Source organism: Balearica regulorum, chromosome 28, assembly GCF_011004875.1.
Source record: "Balearica regulorum gibbericeps isolate bBalReg1 chromosome 28, bBalReg1.pri, whole genome shotgun sequence".
In the NCBI taxonomy this organism is placed as follows: domain Eukaryota; kingdom Metazoa; phylum Chordata; class Aves; order Gruiformes; family Gruidae; genus Balearica; species Balearica regulorum.
In genome coordinates this window covers 2,965,872-2,982,623 of record NC_046211.1, presented here as the reverse complement: position 1 = coordinate 2,982,623, position 16,752 = coordinate 2,965,872, and the positions used below count along the sequence as shown (strand labels likewise).

Sequence of the window (16,752 nt, the reverse complement as noted above, 5' to 3'; positions counted from 1 at the left end):
TCCCTCGGCAATTGGGATTTTCCCCTTCCAGAGCCGAGTCCCCCCCGCCCCCGGCCTCCTACCTTGGTCACGGGGAGCCAGAGCCCCCCTTGCCCCCAACCCTGTCTGCATCCTCTTCCCTCCTGCCCGCGGGGAGTGGTGCGGGATGAAATGACACTAAAATGAACCAGCCCCCTCCTGTGTGAATATTTATTGGTTTGCAGTGGCTGCCCGGAGCCCAGCACCCAGCTCTCCAGCCCCAGGATCGGCTGGCCCCCCGGCTTGGCGGCAGGGAGAGGGCACGGAGCCCGCTGGCCCCGGGGCTGGTGGGGAGGGCGGGCGGCTGCTCCGGCGCTATTTGGAGGTGGGGGTGCCCTGGCCGAGCTGCAGCAGGGAGTTGGTGGTGTAGTTCTGGAAGAGGGGCTGGAGGAACATGCCGACGGTGCCAAAGACGCAGACGAAAACGAAGATCCACAAGAAGAGGCGGTCGATGACCATGGCCACGTACTTCCAGTCCTCGCTCACCTGCGTGGGGCCGGGACAGATGCTGGGTCAGGGCATCTGGACCGGGAGCTCGGCAGCTCCACAGAGCCCCGAATCCGCTCCCTCAGCACCGCAGCCCCCCAGGGCCGCCCGCCCGCCCGCCGCGGGCCCTGCAGGGCTCGCTCCCCCTGTTGCCACCCACGCCGCTGAGCCCGGGAAACTCATCTCCCTGGTGAGCTGAGCTGGGGGGGGGGGGGGGGGCAGCGTCCCCCGGCTCTGCAGCCCCATCCGGGGCCGGCTCCGCCAAAATCTGCAGCCTCACGGTGCGGCGCAGGGTCAGGGCTCCCAGGAGCCTCCTGGGTTTCCAGAGCAACTGCTTCAGGCTGCGGCAGCAGGTCAGGGCCGGGGCTGGGTGGGGGCGGCGGGGGGTCCCCAGGCACCGGGCCAGGCAGGGACCCCCTTGGTGCTCAGGCACGTCCTCTCCTGTGGTGCGGCTGTGCGCCACCACACGCCCTGCACCCCACAGCCCTGCCTGCACCCCACAGCCCTGCCTGCACCCCGCAGCCCTGCCTGCACCCCACGGCACTGCCTGCACCCCGCAGCCCTGCCTGCACCCCACAGCCCTGCCTGCACCCCGCAGCCCTGCCTGCATCCCGCAGCCCTGCCTGCACCCCACAGCCCTGCCTGCACCCCACGGCCCTGCCTGCACCCCACAGCCCCTGCCCACCCCACCACGCGCTGCCCGCCCCGACTCACGCTCTGGTCGTCGTCCTCGCTGCGCATGTGGTCGGCGATGAAGCGCACGCCGTCCACCGCCTCCTCCAGCCCGCAGGCACAGCCGGCCGTGGGGGCCGGCACCTGCCCCTGCCGATCCCGGTAGCCGTTGAGCCCCTCGGCCTTGGCAGCGCCGGGGTTGGCATAGCAGGTGCAGGCGCGGGCGCCAGCCCGGAGGAAGAGGGTGGCGGTGGCGGCACGCTCCTGGGTGTGCCGGCGCTGGCGCAGGCGCTGGCGCGCGCAGTTCTGCCGCGGCTGCTTCATGAAGAGCAGCGCCGGGAGCTTGCAGAGGAAGAGGGTGCGGACCCAGGGCGGCATGGTGTGCGTGGTGGGCGAGCGGTGGTGCACGTTGAGGACGCAGACGCTGGTGACGATGGAGAAGGTCACCAGCACCATGGTGAACATGAGGTACTTGCCCACCAGCGGCACGTCCAGCGAGGTGGGCGGCACGATCTTGGAGATGAGCAGCAGGAAGACGGTGAGGGCGAGGAGGACGGAGATGCAGAGCGTCATCTTCTCGCCACAGTCGGACGGGAGGTAGAAGACGAGGATGGCCAGGGAGGTGATGAGGATGCAGGGGATGATGAGGTTGATGGTGTAGAAGAGCGGTTTGCGCCGGATGATGAAGTCATAGGTGATGTCCACGTAGGTGGAGTCGTCGGGGTTCTCGTTGCGCCGTCCCGGCAGCGCCACGATGTCCCACTCGCCGCTGGGCGTGAAGTCGTCCAGGCTGGCCACCTCGCTCTTCAGCACCAGGTCGATCTCGGTGCGGTCGTAGGTCCAGGAGCGGAACTTCATGGTGCAGTTCTGCTGGTCGAAGGGGAAGTGCTTCACCTCGATCTTGCACGCGCTCTTGTAGATGGCCGGCGGCAGCCAGAAGATGCTGCCGTCGTACGAGATCACCGCGTTGGAGTAGAAGGAGACCTCGTACATCCCGTCAGCGCTGGGGCGAAGGGACGCACTGTCAGCCCCGGCCCTGCCCCGGCCGTGCGACGGCACCGCTCCGAGCCCCGGATGGGGTTGGGGCGTGCGCAGCCCACCTCCCCCCCCCAAAAAAACCCCCCACCACCTACTTGTTGTAGAGCACCACGTCGGGCAGCCAGATGTGCTTGGAGGGCAGGCGGACCTTCTTCATGTTGTCAAAGTCCTCCGGCTTCCAGGTGAGGCGGTAGTCCTCCCACTCCTGCGGACAGGCAGGCTCAGCCCGGCCCGGCCACGGGGGGGGGCTCAGGGCAGGGGGGGCTCAGGGCAGGGTGGACACGGGGGTCCCACGCAGGGTGTATGGGGGTGCAGGGCAAGGTGCAGAGGGGTGAGGGGCAGGGTGCGGGGGATTGCAGGGTGCAGAGGGGGTGTGGGGCAGGCAGGGTGCTGGGGGGTCCCAGGGCAGGGTGCAGGGGGGTGCAGGGTGCAGGGTGCGGGGGGGTCCCAGGGCAGGGTGCAGGGGGGCACAGGGCAGGGTGCAGGGGGGGTGCAGGGGGGTCCCGGGGCAGGGTGCAGGGGGGTGCAGGGGGGTCCCAGGGCAGGGTGCAGGGGAGGTGCAGGGTGCAGGGTGCGGGGGGGTCCCAGGGCAGGGTGCAGGAGGGCACAGGGCAGGGTGCAGGGGGGTGCAGGGGGGTCCCAGGGCAGGGTGCAGGGGGGTGCAGGGTGCAGGGTGCGGGGGGGTCCCAGGGCAGGGTGCAGGAGGGCACAGGGCAGGGTGCAGGGGGGTGCAGGGGGGCACAGGGCAGGGTGCAGGGGGGTCCTCAGACAGGGTGGGCACGGGGGGGGCCCCAGGGCCATGGCAGAGCACAAGACTCCCACCTGGGTCAGCCAGACATTGGTGGTCATGATCTGCTCCCGCTCGTGCTGCGGAGAGAGCGAGGCCGGTGACTCGGGGTGCCGGGGCGACGGGGGGGGGGTGGCGTGGGGGGGGCACAGGGCCCCTCCCTTCCCCCGGGGGACAGGGAAGCAGAGCCCTGGCCGACTCACCACACTGATGAGCTGCGCCAGCGACACCATCAGCTGCACGGTCACCAGCTCGGAGCCGTTGGTCGCCGGACGGATCAGCTTGTTGTAGCGCGCGGGGTCCAGCAGATACTCGACCAGCCGCTCCTCCGTGTCCGTGCCCAGGCACCCTGGGGTGCGGCGGGAGGCTGAGCCCCACGGTGCCAGGCAGGGCCCCCCCCGGAGGGTCCGGACCCCCCCACCCCGGGGTTGAGCCGGTGCTCGAGGGTGGGTGTGACGGCGTGGGGGTGTCACGGGCCGGGCACAGCCCGGGGGGGCCGGGAGGGGAGATGGGGGGGAGCGGGGGGGGGGGGGCGGCTGGGCAGGGCCTGGAGCCCCGGTGCTGCCAGACAGCGAGTCTGCAGCCCCTCTGCCCTGCCTGCCCCTGCCTGCAGCCCCTCTGCCCTGCCTGCCCCTGCCTGCCCCTGCCTGCAGCCCCTCTGCCCTGCCTGCCCCTGCCTGCCCCTGCCTGCCCCTGCCTGCAGCCCCTCTGCCCTGCCTGCCCCTGCCTGCCCCTGCCTGCAGCCCCTCTGCCCTGCCTGCCCCTGCCTGCAGCCCCTCTGCCCTGCCTGCCCCTGCCTGCCCCTGCCTGCCCCTGCCTGCAGCCCCTCTGCCCTGCCTGCCCCTGCCTGCCCCTGCCTGCCCCTGCCTGCAGCCCCTCTGCCCCTGCCTGCCCAGCCCCTGCCCATCCCTGCCCTCCCCTGCCCACCCCCGGCGGAGCGGTTCGGGCAGCCGGAGCCGCCGGGTCCGGGGACCGCAGAGCCCCGGGCGGGGCGGGGCGGGGGGGGGGCGTGTACCGGGGAGCCCCGGGAGCCCCGGGAGCGCCGCCGGGCCGGGCGGGGGCAGCGGGCGGCTCAGGCACCGCAGCGGGGCCGGTACCGGGTCTGTGCGGGGTCGGTACCGGGGCGGCGCCGGACGGTCCTGTGCAACAGGCGCAGCCCCGGGGCCCGGCCCCGGTCCCGGTCCCCTCCCGCCGGTGCCGGTGCCGGTGCCCGCCCCCCCCCCCCCCCCCCCGGCACTTACGTCTGAGGGCGGCGAGGAGGCAGAGGACGCGGAGCAGCGCCATGGGGACGGACCGCTGCCGGTGCCGGTGCCGCTGCCGGTGCCCGGGCGCTGTCCCCGGTGCTGCCCGCGCTCTCCGCGGTGCTGGAGCCGGCGGCGGCGGCGGCGGCGGCCCGGGCGGGGCGGCCCCGGGCGGGAGGCGGTGCCGGGCGTTGCGCCGGGGCCGCCCCGCGCTCCCCGCTCCGCCGCCGTCACCGCCGCCGTCAGCGGCCCCGGGGCCGCCCCCGCCCCCGCCCCGCCGCGCCGCGGGGACACCGGGGGAGCGGGGACAGGGGGGGGGGGGTGTGGGCCGGGGGTCCCCCAACGCTCCGCTCCACCGGGGCCCGGCCCCCCCCCCGCCGCCCTCCATCTCCGCACGGTCCCAGCGGGGCGGGGGGAGCCCCGGGCCGGGAATGAAGCTCCCGGGCGGACCCCGGAACCCCCCCCGCGGCCCCGCCACGTGCGGGGAAGGGGATTCTCGGGCCCCGGGACCCCCCCCGGCCGCAGGGACCCCCGGGACCCCCCGGGGCCGTGTGTCCGTCCCCCCCCCGTGTCCCCCCCCCCCGTGCCCCCCCCGACCCGAGGGGGCGGGGCCCTCCCGTCCCTCTCGCCCCGCCCCCTCGCGTGCCGGGGCGATTCCCGGGTGGCGTCACTTCCGGCTCGGTCGTTTCCCCCCCCCCCCTCCAGCTGCGCGAGCGCTTCCGGCGGTTGCGGCCCCGCCCGTTCCGCTGGCGGCGGGAGGGGTCACTTCCGCAGAGCGGGGCCGTCCCGCCGCCATCTTGGGCCGGCTCCGGGGGCTGCGGCGGCGGCGGCGGCGGCGGAGCGGGTCCCTCCATGGGAAGATGCAGCGGGCGGGGGCGGAGGAGGCGGCGGGGTCGCAGGCGGCGGCGGGGGGACCCGGGCGGAGCGGAACCGAGGTGGCGGCGGCCCCCGCCGGGCGGCTCCTGAGGCGGGAGCTGCGGCTGCTCGAGTCCATCTTCCACCGGGGCCACGAGCGGTTCCGCATCGGCAGCGCCTGCCCCGACGAGATCAGCTGCGAGTTCGTCCCGGGGGTCGGGGCCCGCGCCGGTGCGTCCGCCTCCCGGGGGCCGCCGCCGGGGCCCGTCCGCATCCACTGCAACATCACGGTGAGGCCCGGGACACACGCGGGCTCCGTGCTGCGGGGCGGGGGGGGGGCCCGGGGACCGAAAGGCCGCGTCGGTTCGGGGAATCAGCCGGAGCGGGAGCCGGGGCCGCGACCGTTGGGCGACCGCGACTCGGTGGAGCCCAGCGCCGTTGCTGGCCGGTTACTGGCCCGGCCCGTGCGGCTTGGGGCGAGCCGGGCCCGGGCCCCGCCGTTCCCCGGGGTGGCAGCGGGCAGCTGCGGGGCACGGCGGGGCGGGGGGAGGCCGAGGCCGGGCTCAAGCCTCAGCCGCCTCCGGCCCCCCGCCTTCCCGGGCCCGTGTGAGGGGGGTGCGGGCAGCGCTCAGAGCTCCGCGGGGCTCCCCGAACCGGGAAGCAGAACAAACCCGGGAGGCTCCAGGTGCGGGCAGGGCCCGGGGGCAGCTGCCCGGTACCCCCCGGGGGGACACGGGGTGCTCTCGGCACCCGGGCGGGCTCTTCTTGGGCCGAGGCCCTGCCCCCCTTCTCTGTGCTTGGGGGGGGGGGGGTTGGGGGTCCCCCCGGTGGCTCTGACCAGCGATGCCCGGAGGAGGGGGTACCCACGTCAGGCTCTTCGCGTCCCCTCTGGCTCGCCCTCGCCCGGGCTTCAGGGGTTGCTGGTTCTGGCTCAGTTTGGGACGGGGCGCGTGACTCGTCTTGTACGGCAACTTCTAGCCGGTATCGTGGCTCCCGACGAGGAGCGGTGGAGCGTGGGAAGCCCCACGGGGCCGGGATTTTCCAAAGGGGCAACTCGGGAGCGTTGTCGGAGGCCATCCGTGGCTCTGCCCCGGGTTAAAGGCACCCGTTTGGCCTCTGCCCCCGCACGGCTGCCGTCGGGTCACGCACGCCTGATTCTCCTCCTGCGGTGCCCCTGGCCCTGAGCTGGTGAGGCGAGACGCTCGTGGGGCAGCGCGGAATGCCCTCGGCGTCCTGCCTCCACCGCTTAACCCCAAAGGCCCCGTCAAAACGTCACCGCCCTCCGCGTTCCACCCTGGGCCGAGGGGAGGTGGCGCAGAGCCGAGCCAGGTTGGCGCGGTCGGAGCAGGGGCTTGTTTTGCCCTCGGCCTGGGATCAGCCTGGAGGGTGGATGCAGCCGCTCGCAGCTCGTTCCTGGAGGGATCTGTGGGGCTGCAGTTCCCCGTCCCGCCTGGCTCGCTGCTCTGTTCCCCCTCCGGCTCTATCGGTGGGACGGAGGCAGTTGCAGTGGCTCAAACGCAACCTTCTCCTTTCCAGGAGTCTTATCCAGCTGTTCCCCCGATATGGTCTGTGGAGTCGGATGATCCGAACCTGGCAGCTATCCTGGAGAGGCTGGCGGAAGTCAGGAAAGGAAATACGCTGGTGAGGGGGCACTGCTGCGGAGAAGGGGGGGGGGTGGCGAGAGACTGGCGCCTTCTTGAGGGTAAAACCCCAACTGCCCGAGGCAGGGAGGGGTGTCAGGTCCCAGAAGGGTTCAGGAGATTTGGGATGAGCACCTCTGACTTCTCTTGAGTTTGATGCTGGGGTGTGATTTTTTTTTTTTTTTTTTTCCCCTTCCCTCCACCCTGTGTCTGCCGCTGCGCGGAGCCGTGCTGCGTGGGAAGGAGCGGCCGCTGGGCCTTTGCTCGCTCGTTTGCGAGGGAAAGCGTTGTAGTGCGGAGGACAGCCGAGGCTCAGCTTGGCGTGTGGGTCTGTGCGCTTCTCTGACACTTGTCTGCTCTCTGGACAGCTTTTGCAGCACCTGAAGCGAATAATCTCCGACCTGTGCAAACTCTACAACCTCCCCCAACATCCAGATGTTGAAATGCTGGACCAGCCTCTGCCGGCAGAACAGGTGGGTTACTGGGGAGGAGACTTTTTACGTTCATAAAGTGAGTTCCCTGGAGTTTGCTTTAGAGGCTGAGGCTTCCTAACCCCGAAGAAGGAACGCAGCAGGTGAGGTGTTGATCTCCCTGGGGTGGATTCCTGTCCTGGGTGATGCCAGCCTGCTCCGTTGGGCCTTGGTGCTGCGTAGCTGCTCTGGTGTAGCTTCCTGTAAAGGTTCTCGGCTTCGCTCTGCTTTTAACTCGGTTCTGCTTGTAAATTCCTGTTTAACCTTGCCTCAGAAGCGTCTGGGAAGGCAGGAGAGCGTTGCCTCAGGAAGCTGACGGTGCGATCTTTGTCCTTTTGTCCCTGCAGAGCACGCAGGAAGAGGTGTCCTCTGAAGAAGAAGATGAAGAGATGCCAGAGGTAAGTGCTGCCTTGCTGTACGAGGAAGTACACCGGGCAGCTGAGCGCAGCGAGATGCCCGCTGAAGGATGCAAGGGCACAGGGACGGTGTCCGGGAGGAACTCGTGGAGCCCAGAGGGGGCAAAGCCTGCTGTTTGGCTCGAAGGCTAGATCAGTCTCCGTGTTTTGCTGCTGGGGATCCAGATCCCGAGCCACGGGTGGGAACGGTGTGTTCACAAACCACAGGGGACCGCGGCAGCCGAGAGGCAGAGCTGTGGCCTCCGAAGGCACGCGGACCAGCTGAGAGTGGAGCCCCTTAGACAATTTCTGTCACCTCGCTCTGGCGTGCTCTAGAGCCTGAAACTTAACTCGTGAGCGATGGGATTTCCGGGTTGTCGTTGCTGGCAGGGAAATCACACCATGAAAATGGGACTCCCGCAGAGAGGATTAGGTAGGATGGCTGAGTGTGCAAGTGAGCTAATTGGCAGGAGCGGCAGAGGCAGCCATACTTCACTGCAGGCTGAGAATATCGTGCTGCAAAACCCACAGGCTCCGGTTGTTTGGTTTGCGGTTTAGAGATCTCTAGAAGTGGGTGGAATAATCTTGAATCTCCATGGTGACGTTTGGCGATGCCTTGCGCGCTTCTCCCGGGCACCGAGTCAGCAGCACCGCAGGACCTGGGGGCAGGTCACTTAGCAGCAGCACGCCTAGCAGTTGTTGGGGTTTTAACAAAGTTAATAGTTTGCTAAATCAAGGCTGGCCTTTGCCAGGGTCCCCCCCCCCCCCCCGCCCCGAGAAAATGAGGAGGCTTAAACTGGTACCAACATAACCTCGCTTATCTGCAAACTCGCTGCTTCGTGGCAAATTTGTGATGTGCGAGTCCTGGCGCTGCTGCTGTGGGCTGGAACAGAAATCCTCGGGAACTGAGCGTTCCCCCTCGTGCTTTCTGCTAACACCGTATATCGTTGTGCAGGGACAACGCTCTCGCTTAGAGCGAAGGTTTCTTGCTGAGCGGTTGGGTTTGTTGGGAAGAGCAGAGCCGTGCGCTGGCGCAGAGATGCGTTACGCAGGTTAATCCACTCGAGGGATTTTCTAGGAGGATCTGTTTTCCTGTGTGACAGTCTAAAAATGTCAAAGCCCTTCCAAAAATGCTGCTCATCCAGAATAGCAGCAGCTAGTCTGGAGAGGCTGAAGTAAACACTTGTTCGGAGGATTTAATACCAGCGCCGGAGCTGTGCGTACCCACAGCCGTTTGCAGGCAGCTTCCAGGTAGCTGAACGCTGCGTGCTGACACAGCGCAGTAGCTGCTGTGCACGGGGAGAGATCTATGCGGTGGCCCCCGATGGCTGCAACTGGTTTTTACTGGTTATTAACATCGGAGGGGTCTTGCACGCATCAGCCTGACGAACGTCGTCGTGGAAAAGGGTGAGGGGCACGAGCCTCTGCCGGGGTTAGGGAGGGCATCGGGAGCGTGCTGTGCGGCGGAGAGCTGAGCTACAAAGAGCCTCCAGCCACGCGGTGAAACGTCACCTCTTTTTGAGGAGAAAATATATCCCGCGCCAATGAATTTTGTCGTCTCGTGCTGCCAGCGACCTGTGTTCGTGTTGGGTTTTTGTTCATGAAGGGGGAAAAAACGCGGCCCAGCAGGGCTGAGTGTTCCAGCCGCCCGGAAACACGGCGTGGGGCTGCTCGAGCCACGCGCGTGCCGCGATGCAGCGCCCCTTCGGTTACGTGGGGCTCGCTTGGAAGCATACGTAAGATTAATGGCTGATTATAAACAGGCGTGAGACTTGGCAGGGAAGAATCCAGCAAACAAAGAGCTTGTATGAGCCCAGTTAAATTCTGGAAGGGAAAGTGTGCCGCTCTGCCTGCTGCCTTTGGCACTGGAGGGCAGTGGGGGCCCAGGGCCTGAAACTTCTTCACTGAGAATGCTGAGGCCTTGTGTCTTCCACCCTGTTTCTGTCTCGGATCAGGGCTTGGGATTTCCTGGGGAGGGAGAGAGAGAGTTGTACCGGGAATTCTTCCTGGTTCAGGGCAGCTTCCATCTGCGGTACTCAGAGCAGGGAGGAGCCAAGGTGCGTCTCTACTAGCTCTCCTCTCCCCTTCCCAGGACACTGAGGACTTGGACCACTATGAGATGAAAGAAGAAGAGCCAGCAGATGGGAAGAAGACAGAGGATGAAGGCATTGGGAAGGAAAACCTGGCCATTTTAGAGAAAATAAAAAAGAACCAGAGGCAAGATTACTTAAATGTACGTGTCACCTGGCGGGCGGGTGGGTTGGGGAAGCAGAGAGTGGGCGAGAGTGACGGAGGCACCTGCTAGCCCTAAATCACGGGGGCCCTCCCTGGCCAGAGGTACAGCAGTGGCTCACAGGGGCTGGTGTGGCTCGTGCAGAGAAGTCCGTGAACGGCCTCTGCAGCTCAGGGAGTTAAGCGTGGGCCTCGGGAGCCCCCGAGGCATCGGTGCTACGTGGGGCAGCCTTCCTGCCGCGAGATCTGGGCTTCCCCTCTGCTCCCAGGAGCTGCACTTTGCTTTGGGCCGTGGAGGTGGCTGGTGGGTTGTGCTTTTGTATTCCTCTGCTGAGATTCTTACGCAGCTGAGAGGGCAGAGAGGCGTTTCTGCTGCAGCTGCGCTGCCTGGGGTGGCATATTTGGGGCAAGGGAAGTTGCTGTAGGGGGAAAGGGGGAAGACACAGAGGTGGGGGATGTGGTAAAGTCTAGTTTAGAGGCTGGACGGGAGTTCTAGCTCAGGCGTTTGCCTCATAGAGCAGTGGCTGTGGTGGGTGCGGTGTAACAGTGCAACTTCCCTCCTCCCGAATTCCTCGTAGGGTGCAGTGTCTGGGTCTGTGCAGGCCACCGACCGGCTAATGAAGGAGCTCAGGGATATTTACCGATCACCAAGTTTCAAGGGCGGTAAGTACTGCGGGGAGCTCAAGGGAGGGGGCTGCCGCTCTGCTGTTCACGCCAGGGTTTTCCTCCTCCTTCTGGGTGGCACCTAACGGGCCTTACGGCTGTCCCGCTCTGCTCAGCTGGGGAGAGGATCTCTGCTCTTTGGTGGTGGCTCTGTCAAGAGTGAGCGGAACTGCCTTTCTGTCTCTGCTCCCTGCCATTGCTGGGTGGGAGGATTATCGGCCTTGGAGGCTGATGCTGCTCCTACTCCTTTCCCAAGTCCTTGGGCTCGGGAAAGAGCAGTTGCAGGAAAACTGCTGCCCTCAGGACAGTCCTTCTGGCTAAGTGCTGCCTTTTTTGGGGGGCGGGAGTCTGTGCCAGGCTGAGATTGTGCTGCAGAGCCAAGGAGGCTTTGAAATCTGGGTGGTTCGGTCTCAACCCCCCCTCCTGTAGTGACACACCGCTTCTCTGCCTTGCAGGATACTATGCAGTTGAACTAGTGAACGACAGCCTATATGATTGGAACGTCAAACTCCTGAAGTAGGTGGCATAGCTGGGGATCGTGCAACTGTGGTGGATCTTGGTAGTGGGAGCAAAACGTCCCTGTGAGCCAGGGGGGAAGTGAGCAGGGCAGGGGAGCACCGGGCAGACCTTGGGTTAGCCTCTCTCGGGCAGCTTGCTTGCTGTCTCCACGTCAGAAAGGAGATGACATCTCCAGAGAAAGATGACGTAATCTGAGGGCTCTGCAAGTCTGTCTGCTGTTCCTAGAGTCCTGGAAGAGGTGCATCAGACAAAACCCCGAGCTTTCACACCCTCCAGACACCACTGCTGCCTTTTCCTTGGGCCAGGCAGTCTTTATTTTTAAGCTGGCAGCATGCAAAAAGGGTGTGATGGTCTTCTCTGCAAACCAGGAGCAGAATGCTGACAGCCCGTGGTGCTGTCGCTGCCCTCTGGGCGAGAACCTGAGGGCTCACGTGGCAGCCTGGTTGTGCAGGTACAGTAGCTCTGGGGTTCAGTGGCAGCGAGCACAGCTGACTTGAGGTGCACGACCTCGACTCTGACCCTCTGGGTTTTTCCTTCGGCAGGGTTGACGAGGATAGCGCTTTGCACAATGATCTCCAGATCCTCAAAGAGAAAGAAGGAACAGATTTCATCCTCCTAAACTTCTCCTTTAAAGTAAGGCTTCCCATACCTCCCCCTCCTCAAGATACGCCCGCCTCAGTGAATCGATGTTTCTCAATGGATTTGCTTCCTTTCTCTTGTTCCAGGACAACTTTCCTTTTGATCCACCGTTTGTAAGGGTCGTGTCCCCGGTGCTGTCAGGGGGGTAAGTAATTGTTTGCCTGTCTCTGCTCGCTGAGGTCCTCGGTGCCGCTTCCTGCAGCAGTTTTCATTAAGAGTTTATCCAGCGCTGCACAGTCCCGTAATCTCTCCGATAAGAGTTTGCAGTAGCTCTTCCCGGGAAGCACGGACAGGGGCGGTGGATGTTTTTTGTGCATTTTTCCATCTGAGAAAACGGTTCATCCCTGGAGCAGCGGGTGGGTGAGGCTGTGTCCGTCTCTGACGTAACTTTTTCTTTCCTTTTTTTTTTTTTTTTCTTCCTGATTTCTTCTCCAAGGTATGTTCTGGGTGGCGGTGCCATCTGCATGGAGCTACTTACAAAACAGGTGGGTACCAGCCGGTACGGGGACTGGGCTAGCTGCTGTCGGCCACGCTTTGTACTCCTGCTGCTCAGGGCCTGCTGGCAGCCAAATCCTGCCTGTACCTCTGGCTGGCAGCTGCCTGGCACGGCTTCGCGATGCCTCTGCCGGGCTCGGGAAGGCCCTTTCACTGGGGAAAGCGCAGCCCCCGGGCAGGGGACCTGTCCACGCTGGCCTCACCGCCTTGCGCTCTGTCCCGCAGGGCTGGAGCAGCGCGTACTCCATCGAGTCGGTGATTATGCAGATCAGCGCAACTCTGGTGAAGGGGAAAGCGCGAGTACAATTTGGAGCCAATAAGGTAGGGCCCGGTCAGCGTAAGGGAACCTGAGGAGCGGCTGGGAACGGGATGGAGGCAGATGGGCGGACATCTGGCGCTGTGGCAGCGCAGTTTGTGTAGGGAAGGGGTGTGGGATATTCGTGCCGGGTTCTAGCCGGACTGACGGTCGCCCTGGCTTCCCTTGCAGAATCAGTACAGCCTGACAAGAGCACAGCAGTCCTACAAGTCCCTGGTTCAGATCCATGAGAAGAACGGTAAGGGCTGAGGGAGAGGGCCTGCCTTTCCCCTTGCTAGTCCGGGCTCCCCTAGGCTGAGCGTCCAGATGAGCTGCTCGAGTTTTTTCTGCCCTAAGCGCAGAGATTACCTGGAGCAAGATGACAGCCGGCGACGGCAGCCGCTGTCTTAACGCAGAGCGCGTGGCTGCAGCATCCCTCTGCCCTTCCCCGCTGGCCTCGCTGCTCGGCGCCGGGCTCCTTTGGCTAGAACTAAAACCAGCGTGTCGTTATCTGGGTGGTGTCGGGAAGTAACCTGGGAAGAAAGCCTCGCGGTAACCTGGGAGACGCGGCCTTTTGGAAGCGGGATTTGATGTCTTTGCGCTGCTGCTTTCAGCAGCTTGTCCAGCGGTGCGTTTCCGGGCATAGATTTGTGTTCTCTGGGCAGCTTCGTCCCTCACGGATCTCTCCTTGTTTCAGGCTGGTACACACCGCCCAAGGAGGATGGCTAGCACGGATGCTGCAGGACCAATCTGATTATCTTCTGGATGCTCTCCTTGGATCTTAACAATGCCTCTTGGCTTTTTCCCAGGATGTAATAGCTCTGCCTGTTGCAGGACAATAATGGCTGTTAAAAACTCTAAATAAAACTGTTTAAGCAGTTGGACTGACCTAAAACACTTGCTGGACCCTTGTTAGCAGGCATTCTTGTTAAAACAAACTTTTGAGCCTCTTGTATCGCTGGAAACTTTCAACTCTACTCCAGTCTAGAGCGTCCTCCTTACCTATGCTATGGATTTAATTTATTTTCTTATTTCATGTACACTGCTTTTTTTTGTTACAGTGTATGATGGATGTGTATGGAAAATGTATCTTTGGAGAAAAATTACAGTTTGTTAATTTGAAGATGCTGGTCTGACTAATTTTTTTTTTTTTTCCAAGCTGCTCCTGGGTGGATGGTACCCTGCGCTGGCAGGGAGCAAACCCTTTTGCAGCGGCTGTGCCACGCTGCATCTTCAGCCCTGGTCACGGGGTGCTGGCTGGAGCCGAGGGACAGTGCCAGAGGTGGGGCGCAGGAAAACCCGGGGGCTCTTGGCGTTGACTGCGAAGCTCATGGACAAGCCATGCGGGAAGGTCCGGAACAGCCACGGTGGAAGAAGAAAAACTTTTTTCTTTTTTTTTTTTTTTTTTTTTTGACAACAAGGGAAAACATGGCTCTTGCCCCTTTCTCTCCCAGCCCAAGAACAGACTTTTCTCTTTATAAACTGCACATTTACACCCTGGAAGCGGAGAAGGGAAGATCTGTACGCCAGATACCGTGGAGGAGCTGTTTGTATGCGCAGCCCAGGGCTGCCAGCTCTCACCCCAAACTTCTCCGTGTCCTGTCTTGCCAAGGGGCAGGAGATGAGCGGTGGTTCGGCCGTGCCAAACCCAGAGCTGTAGCCCCTTTGCCCTGTCTCTTCCCCACCAACCAGGCGGAGGGTGACCGAGCCCCTCGTACCTGCGGATGAAACCGGTGGGCAGTGCTGGGTGCGAATCCTGCTCTCATCCCTGCTGAGAACTTGCTCCTGCAGCGAGCGGCCCCGTTCTGTGGGGTTTTATTTTACTTTTCCTCCTCAAGCCATTGTTCCTGCTCTGCTCAGTGCTGCAGGGAAGGGTTTGCTGCAGTCGTGCCCTGTTGCTTCAGCCCCTGCTCTCTCCTGAGGCTGCTGGAAGGAGATTTGGGTGTTGGAACTCATCTAACTTCTGCTGTTGTGTCCTCGGCTGGAGGGCATAGCTGGCTCATTAGTGTGTCAAAGCCGAACCATCAGTATTAATTCGCTGTGTTTGAATAAAAGTTGTTAGAAAAATCAAAGGGCCTCAGAAGAAGTCCATTATCTCCTCCAGCAGATGTTCTCCTTGTTAGGCCTTGGGGGAAAAAAATAAAAGCTGCTGTAGGAGAGGGATTACTGATGGCTGCTCTGGCCACGGCCGGGGGGACTTAATTTTAAATTTTTAAATGCTTTGCTGAAGGACAGGGAGGTTTGCGACACCTAGCAGCTCTGCCCTGGCCCAGCACCCAGCGGGGTCCTGTGCCCTCCCCAGCCCCGTGCCTCTCTAGCTCAATCAGCACCGAGGAACCCACCGGGAAGGGGGGGTTGAGGTAGGTCAGTGAAGGTTTGTAAAGCTGGTGGTGGTGCTGTTTGGCGAGGTGGGAGCTGCGCCTTGCCCACCCCAGCGACAGAGTTGGGTTGGGGTACGCCGAGTTGATTAGGAGAACGCTCTTGCTCCTGAATCCCAGCGGCTTTCCGGGCTGGGATGAGCGGGAGAGTTAACCAGGACCCTGCGGGACCCTCCGCTGCTCGCCCCGCGAGCGTTGAGGCTGGAAGCGTGGTAGGAACAGCGCGAGTCTGGCAGGTGTCTGCCTGTCCCGTCTGTTTTCACCCACCCCAGCGTCAGGGTCCGTCCCGCTCCCAGACGCGCTCACCGCTCGTCACCGTCGCGCTGGCTCGGCTCTTGGTTGGGCTCGTCAGGGGAGCTGGCGCGTGGTGCCATCTGTGCTGCCGGAGACGCTCCCGCAGCCTTCCTCTGCGGAGGATGGGGATGGGGGGAGACTTCCCAAAAGAGATGTGTGGATGGTGTGCTGCCAGGAACGCCGCCGCGGCACCGAGCCACCGAGATGGCGCTGCCTGCGCGTCTGTCCTCCTGTTTTGAGGCCCCTGGCAAGATTAAGGGGAGATTTAAATCTGCGACCGAACCAGCACCTTTCACACTAAGCTAACACCCAAGCTTACCGGCGGTGGCACGGAGCTTTCCTTGGCCTCCAGAAGGCAAAGCCGAAGCCGGCCAAGATCCCACGGCCAGTTTGGGCGCCAGCCTAGCAGCGGCGCCTCGCCACTGTGAGGCACATCCTGCCCCGCAGCGCTGCTGAGGAAATTGCCACCGCTTCCTACGGCGCTGGCGGTGACCCTGCGCTGCTGCTCCAGGCTGCCCAGCGCCCCGACACCTCCTTGCACCCGGACGGGGAGGAGCACGGTGCTGGGGAGCAGCCGATTCCGGGTCTGTTCTCCCAGCGGGTCCCCCCCCCACAGCGGCATCACCCACCGTGCGTAGGAGCTGCTGGTCCTTGGGTTCTCCGGCCCTCGCAAACCCCATCCTGGAGGGAGTTTGGGGCTGGGGGGAGCATCTTTACCTGCAAACCCCTGGGCCTCATCGCTTTCTGTTGTGCTTTTGCAAACAGTGAGGGCCCCCCCCCCCCCGCCCAAGCCCAGCCGCCAACCTGCAGAGCCAAATCGCTGGGCTTGACTGGGGTTTTCCGGCGAGGTTGGGTACAGCCAGCAGAAGTAGGTCTTCGCTGGCGTGGTGTGAACCGCAGCCGCAGCGGCAGCGAGCGCATCGGGGCCGTGCGCCCCGTCGGGGTGTGCACAGGGGCTGTGCATGGGGGGAGGGGGGGGGGGGTGCGGGGATCCGTACGTGGGGTCCAGGGGCTGTGTGTGGGGGGGGCTGTGCGTGAGGGTCCGTGCGTGGAACTCGGGGGGGGGGGGGGGGGAGCGTCTGTGGGGTGCACACACAGGGTCTTGACGGCCCCCCCCGCCCCATCGGCTGGGCGGGGTCCCCCCCTCCGTGTGTCCCCCCCTCCGTGTGTCCCCCCCCTCCGTGTCCCCCCCTCCGTGTCCCCCCCCCTCCGTGTCCCCCCCTCCACCACCCGCGGGGGGCCGCGCAGCCCCCGGCAGCCGCCGGCCAGAGACCCCGGTCCGGGGAGGACGGAGCCGCCCGGCCACTGCCCGGCGCCGGAAGGGCCGGCCGGGGCTCCCCGAGGCTGCCGGGGCCGGTGGCCGCCCGCCCGGCCGGTGCCGTGCCGTCCCCCGGGGCCGCCCCCTCCGGATCTGGGCGGGGAGCGCCGGCCCCGCCGCCCCTCCGGCTCCGTCCCGTCCCGCCGCCGCCGCATGGGGCCCCCCGGGCCGGCCTGACCCCCCCCCCCCCTGCAGCCCCGCCGCCCCCGGAGACGGGCCCCGCCGAGGAGCCGCGACGGGACCCACCGGCTGCCCGGTCCCGGCCGGACCCCCCGGAGCACGGAGAGACCCCCCCGGGCCCCTTCCCCGGGAGCAGA

General features: G+C 64.8%; 2 protein-coding genes across 5 annotated transcripts; one reads left to right on the top strand and one right to left on the bottom strand.

Moving 5' to 3' along the window:
• Positions 1-175: 175 nt before the first annotated feature.
• CHRNB2 (cholinergic receptor nicotinic beta 2 subunit) lies at positions 176-4,796 on the bottom strand. 2 transcript variants are annotated; one of them, XM_075737038.1, is made up of 6 exons: positions 4,243-4,796; positions 3,205-3,350; positions 3,037-3,081; positions 2,310-2,419; positions 1,219-2,179; positions 176-504 (listed from the first exon to the last, which is right to left on the bottom strand). In XM_075737038.1, exons 1-6 carry the CDS (start codon positions 4,628-4,630, stop codon positions 334-336), a joined length of 1,821 nt encoding a protein of 606 aa, XP_075593153.1. In that variant the 5' UTR covers positions 4,631-4,796; the 3' UTR covers positions 176-333. The 2 variants fall into 2 exon arrangements, with proteins under 2 accessions (XP_075593153.1, XP_075593152.1); XM_075737037.1 differs by having other exon boundaries at positions 1,219-2,119; positions 4,243-4,780.
• A 198-nt stretch (positions 4,797-4,994) lies between these two features.
• UBE2Q1 (ubiquitin conjugating enzyme E2 Q1) lies at positions 4,995-14,323 on the top strand. 3 transcript variants are annotated; one of them, XM_075737039.1, is made up of 13 exons: positions 4,995-5,387; positions 6,634-6,738; positions 7,106-7,210; positions 7,555-7,605; positions 9,695-9,835; positions 10,413-10,497; positions 10,953-11,013; positions 11,559-11,649; positions 11,742-11,800; positions 12,092-12,140; positions 12,376-12,471; positions 12,638-12,704; positions 13,605-14,323. In XM_075737039.1, exons 1-13 carry the CDS (start codon positions 5,103-5,105, stop codon positions 14,171-14,173), a joined length of 1,764 nt encoding a protein of 587 aa, XP_075593154.1. In that variant the 5' UTR covers positions 4,995-5,102; the 3' UTR covers positions 14,174-14,323. The 3 variants fall into 3 exon arrangements, with proteins under 3 accessions (XP_075593154.1, XP_075593155.1, XP_075593156.1); XM_075737040.1 differs by lacking the exon at positions 13,605-14,323 and adding an exon at positions 13,143-13,568 and having other exon boundaries at positions 5,004-5,387; XM_075737041.1 differs by lacking the exons at positions 4,995-5,387; positions 6,634-6,738; positions 7,106-7,210; ... (1 more) ...; positions 9,695-9,835; positions 10,413-10,497 and adding an exon at positions 11,242-11,467.
• Positions 14,324-16,752: the final 2,429 nt, after the last annotated feature.

Coding starts and splice junctions, on each gene's coding strand:
- CHRNB2 (XM_075737038.1), bottom strand. CDS start 4,630: ATGGAGGGCGGCGGGGGGGGGGCCGGGCCCCGGTGGAGCGGAGCGTTG. Junction 2,420..3,036: donor CCAATGTCTGGCTGACCCAG/GTGGGAGTCTTG, acceptor GCCTGTCCGCAG/GAGTGGGAGGACTACCGCCT. Junction 505..1,218: donor GCGAGGACGACGACCAGAGC/GTGAGTCGGGGC, acceptor GGCCCCACGCAG/GTGAGCGAGGACTGGAAGTA.
- UBE2Q1 (XM_075737039.1), top strand. CDS start 5,103: ATGCAGCGGGCGGGGGCGGAGGAGGCGGCGGGGTCGCAGGCGGCGGCG. Junction 10,498..10,952: donor ATCACCAAGTTTCAAGGGCG/GTAAGTACTGCG, acceptor TCTGCCTTGCAG/GATACTATGCAGTTGAACTA. Junction 12,141..12,375: donor TGGAGCTACTTACAAAACAG/GTGGGTACCAGC, acceptor TCTGTCCCGCAG/GGCTGGAGCAGCGCGTACTC.